The following is a 5,046-nucleotide window of genomic DNA, read 5'->3' on the forward strand; positions in this document are numbered from 1 at the left end:
GTCGACCGCACCACTCAGCTTGGTGTCATCTGCAAACCTGCTGAGGGTGCACTCGACCCCACTGTCCATGTCACTGATGAAGATATTAAACAGCACCGGTCCCACTACGGACCCCTGCGGGACGCCACTCGTCACCAGTCTCCATCTGGACATTGAGCCGTTGACCACTACCCTCTGGATGCGACCATCCAACCAATTCCTCGCCCACCGGACAGTCCACCCATCAAATCCACACCTCTCCAGGTTAGAGAGAAGGATGTCGTTCGTGGGGGACCCTGACAAAGGCCTCAGAGAGGTCCAGATGGACGACATCAGTCATCACTCAACACACCTAGTGCTAAATAAGGGGGAACAAAGCGGGTCACCTACCTCTTCGGAGCCAAAAGGCTTTGGCTTCAGGGCGGGCACGTGCACCTCCTCGTAGCCCTTGCGCTGCCTGCGGAAGGAGCCGTCGGGGAGCTGGCACCGCTTGTTGGCCATGAAGTGACTACCTTGGGCAAACACCAGATCCTCCAAGTCCAGCACCTGCCGGGGAGCCAGCGCCTGGAGAGAGCAACGGGAAAAGGGGGCGAGGATTAGAGAACAACCCTCTCCTGCCATTTTCACCCTGGGACCAAAGGAAAAGCAACCGCCTCCAACTGGCAAGCGCCTCTTTAGCACATCAGGGGCTTATTCTTGCTATCTTCCTGCCCGTGCCACTTCCAAGCACTCTTTCTGCACTTACAGAGGATGCCTGTCGGAAGGGCTAGGAACAGACGGCTTCAAAAGAGTTTTACCTCTCCTCCTTGGTCCAGATCCATGGTCTCCAAGTCGGTATCCATCCGGGACTGACGAACACGCTCCCGGCGAGAGCGTTCCTCCTGCACGAAGAGATGAGGATTCAGCCCCGGGGCAGGGGGGGAAGAGCTGCCGAGCCTCCTCCGCGGGCTGCCAGGCTCTCCTCTCACACACGGCTTCGCTGCCTGCGAGCCCCCGCGACCAGAGCGCCACGCGCCGCCATTTCAAGCGCGCCGGCCTTCGCGTAACCGGAGCCGATGATTTTTGTGGAGTAGAAACCAGCACCCCCGAGGCCGGGAGATAAACTTGCCTTCCAGGAGAGCAGGCGAAAGGAAGCAGGGAGCGAAGGCGCACACGCCTGCAGTGCCCCAGCAAAAGCCCAGCCTGCCGCGCGCCAGCAGCGCTCCTCGAACACAGAGACGCCAAACTGGCCCCTCACATCAACATAACCGGGTTGTTGGGGTTTGTTTTTTTTTTTGTCTAACTACAAAGCAGGAACGTGGTATTAATCCCCCCCAAAAAAAAACAACCCCCAAATCAGTCATGGAACTGCTATCATCCAAAGGCCGAGCAGAGCCAACCCTGCGTGCCAATAAACCTGTCGAGCGGCATGTTCCAGCCCCAGGTTAACTGGGAGGTGATCGGAGGTGACCAGGGTGTTTTATCGCGGCGAGCCTCGCGCCAAGGAGGCCCCGAGGTGAAACGGCGCTGTTCCAAGGCGGTTAACACCAGCGTAAAAACGTGAAGCTTGCGGATATTGACATTTTCCCGGAAAAGCAGCCATTCGAGCGACTCAGAAACGAGAAGTGGTAAATATACCGCCCTCTCGGCTGAGTCTCAGCCGTCACCTAAGCAACGTTTCCTACGGTTTCAAGATCCCAGCTGAGTCAGCAGGCTCCTCTCTCACGAACAGCAAAGAAAACACACAGCCCAGACGGCGGCAAGGAGCCCACGGTTCCTCCTTTCGTCCCGCCTGAGGTTCCCTCTAGCCTTACCCGGATGAGATCCTCCTTCTCTGTCTCGTGCAGCTGATACAAGAACTTCGAGAGCTCGGGATCCGCTTCCATCTTCCCCATTATCCGTTCTTTTTCAGCTTCGCTCTGCGCGCTGGCCAGCAAAGTGCAGTACAGGACTGACGAGAGAAAATTCAGGGACGGCAGGCGGGGTTAAGGGTCGAACCGAAAGAAGGGAGCAAGTAACAAGGGCCCAAGCTTCACAAAGCAACGCCGAGGGCAGTTAAAAAGCCTCGGGTTGCGCTAGAATCGCGGTCAGAACAGCAGGGAAACAACAAGGCGGGACGGTTAAAGGCAACGCCACTCACTCATCATCCGGTGCTGCCGCAGGACCTTAATGAAGTCGAAGGTGTTAAAGCCCAGGAGCAGAACAAGCTGGTTCTCGCATTCCCGGTCATCGCTCGCAGTCTGGGAGGAGAAGAAAGGGGGAACGACCGGTTACCTCCGCGCCCCACGGAACCAGAAAGCCTGCTTCGCGCAGAACTGAGCTCAAGCGGAGCTAAACAGCAGCTACGCGCGAGGTTAGGTACCCGAGGCAGTCTGCAGATAAAAATACCCCCAACATCCTCTCCGACCCCCCTTCTTCCCCAGCGAGCCAGCACGCCCAGCGCACACGAACATCGGCACCAAAACGGGCAGGGAAACGGGCCCGACGTACGACGATCTGCCGGCGAACGCCGACAAAAACCCAATCGCCTTCCCCTTAGAAGAAGATTTCTGCGAATTAAGACTAGGCCCGGCCTAGTCCAGCGGTTTAATCGATCTCGTTGGCAAACGCGGCCCGTCCGCAATCGCGTTTCGTTTGAAGAAACGTAGGTAAGGAGCCGTTGGGGCAAATTCCCGTCTTCCGGAAGGAGGGGTATTCCGAGACCGCCGCAATCCTGCGGCTCAGGTGGCCACTGACCTTCAAGATCTCCAGCACTTCGTCCGCCTTCTTCTGGGAAACAATGGCGTCGTCGTAAAAGCGGCTCAGCTGCCGCTGGAGCCAAAAGGCGTCGATGTCCCGAGGGTGCAGATCCTTCTTCTTGGAGCTCATCAGCTCACCCGACGCCACGAGCTTAAGGAAATCCCACAAAAACGTTATCTTCCCGCGAGAAGGCAAGCGGGCACGCGACCTCTGTGCTGCGGGGCGGGCGCCTGGGGCCTCTCCCTCCCCTGGCAGAGAACCGGCGGCTGCAACCGGGCAGCTGCCGGCCCTGTTTAATTTTATCAACGTTCGTTTTTGGCCTCCATCAGACAACAGCTCCGAGGCTCCTCTCCGCCCGCCGCCGCCCCTTAACTCCAGCCGCAGACCAAGAGGACCCCCGACCCTCCTCCAGGCGACCCCAAAACCACGTCTCCCCGTGTTCCTCGGGTGACTCACGTTGGCCGAGAGGGTGCAACGGACCACGGCTTCGTCTCCCTCCATGTCGTCATCGGACGCTTCGTCCCGCACTTCGCCGTAAATGTCCTCATCGCCTTCCTGTTGGAAGAGGAGCTGCGGTAAGCGGCTTTCGCCAACGTCAGAGAGCAGCTTTTCCTCGACAGAAATGAATAATCCGACGGCTCGTTCCCGAGGGGAAACGGCCTGGCTTGCGCTTTGAACAGGAACCTAATGCTGCCGTTCAGGCAAAGGACCACGGGATAAGGTTATTTCTGCTCTCTACAGAGAGGTTTCGCCAGCACCTCCTCCCCCAATCTCGTCTTCGCCTCTCTTATCGTTCTCCTCCGAAAAAACAATCCCAGGGAACGTTTCCGTGAAACGCTTCCAACCCGCGCATCTGAACGTCTCTCCTCCTCCCGATCTGTCAAGCTTCCCCACGAGATCTAAATATCACCATCTGTTTCCCCGTCGTACTGACTCACGATAAGCCTCGGATCAGCAGGATAATCGACAAATCCTCCCCAAGCCGGGAAGCGGCATCTAAAATAACCCGGCTTCTCCTTCCCGGCAGAGACGTCCCAGCCCGAGCCAGTGCCCGCTTCCCACCGTGACCGAGTACAACGGGACAGACGCGGTCCCCCCCCGGGGAGCGGCTCGGAGCGAGGGGCCAGAGGCTCCGCCGCCACCCCGCAGCCTCTCCTCTCTTACCTCCTCATCGGACTCGAACTGCACGTTCACCCCGTACGTCTCGTCGATATTGTCATCTGCGAGAGAGAGCGGGGTTAAATCATCCGACAACCTGGGCGCCGCGCGCAGGGTTCACAGATCCGCCCGCCCGCCCACGCCCCCGCGCAGCCGAAAGATGAAAAGAAGGTGGTTTCGGGGCTCGAAAACCATCCAAACGTGGGGGGGGGGTGGTTGGGGGGCTTCTCCAGGTGCAAGCGCTACCCTGGAGTAAGGCTGAGTTTGGCACCAGCAACCCGACTTCCCGCCAGCCCCGTCCCTGAAGCCGCAGCCCACAACAACCGCCGTCCCCGTACCCATGTTCTGGATTTCCTTGTCTCCGCCGTAATCCGTGATCTTCTTCCCCAGGTTCACCAGCACGTGGTAGCGGGTATCATCGGTCTGTCCCAGCAGCAGATCGATCTCCTTCCGCCTCTCCTTATCGCGCAGCTTCTCGTTCTTCAGGACCGCCAGGACCTCGTCGGCGGCTCCGCAGAGGATGTCGCGCGGCTGCGAGAGGAACGACGCGGGGCACGGAGAAGAAAATCGCCGCGTGAAGGGTACGGCGTCCGTCCCTCCTATTTCCAGACCCTCGTGTAGGCACCAAAAGGCCCCCCCGCCCCACCATGAAGGCGCCATCGCAACGTCCCCGAGCCCAAAAGCCGGCGCCGACGGGAGCGGAGCCGTCCCACGGGGTTACGGGGAAGGACCGAGACGCCCAAGGGCCAGATCTTAGGGGCTTTGAATCCTCTGCCGGAGCAGGGAGGTGCCCCCATCCTCACCTGGTCCCCGAGAGCCGCCTGAATGAAGCTGAGCAACACCTCGTAGGTCTCGCGGGTCTCCTTGGTCTTGGGTTTGTAGATGATGCCCACCATCTCATCGATGCCCTCGGAGAGCAGGGTGTAACCCTTCATCTTGTTGATGTCGTGCCTGTCCTCGTCACGTTTCCTCCGCCTGGAAAGAGGGGCAGGGATGGGGGAGCGCCTGGGTCAGCCCCGCGGCAGAGCCCCGCTCCCGCTACTTCAAGTACGGCCGTTCTCTTTTATTTGAAAAAAATAAAGGAGAAAAAACAGGTATTTTTAAGTTTTTCGCTTCAGGTTTAGCTTCTCGACGCAGAGCGAGCGACTCCAAACGAAGAAAATAACGTCTCTGCATCTTCCAAGTCGGCGG

The 5,046-nt window shown here is 58.8% G+C and overlaps 1 protein-coding gene across 1 annotated transcript in view; it reads right to left on the minus strand.

Annotated features, from left to right (window-relative positions):
* Positions 1–5,046, minus strand: part of SNRNP200 (small nuclear ribonucleoprotein U5 subunit 200) — a 24,648-nt gene that overhangs the window by 16,231 nt on the left and 3,371 nt on the right. The window contains exons 3-11 of the mRNA XM_009284885.1: positions 4,659–4,830; positions 4,194–4,386; positions 3,862–3,917; positions 3,154–3,252; positions 2,695–2,847; positions 2,099–2,198; positions 1,773–1,909; positions 777–860; positions 370–543 (exon numbers count right to left, since the gene is read on the minus strand). Of these exons, the coding sequence (XP_009283160.1) occupies positions 370–543; positions 777–860; positions 1,773–1,909; positions 2,099–2,198; positions 2,695–2,847; positions 3,154–3,252; positions 3,862–3,917; positions 4,194–4,386; positions 4,659–4,830 (1,168 nt within the window). The remainder of the gene's footprint in view (positions 1–369; positions 544–776; positions 861–1,772; positions 1,910–2,098; positions 2,199–2,694; positions 2,848–3,153; positions 3,253–3,861; positions 3,918–4,193; positions 4,387–4,658; positions 4,831–5,046) is intronic.

The sequence above is a fragment of the Aptenodytes forsteri genome, unplaced genomic scaffold (genome assembly GCF_000699145.1).
Source record: "Aptenodytes forsteri isolate BGI_AS27 unplaced genomic scaffold, ASM69914v1 Scaffold444, whole genome shotgun sequence".
Taxonomy (NCBI): Eukaryota; Metazoa; Chordata; class Aves; order Sphenisciformes; family Spheniscidae; genus Aptenodytes; species Aptenodytes forsteri.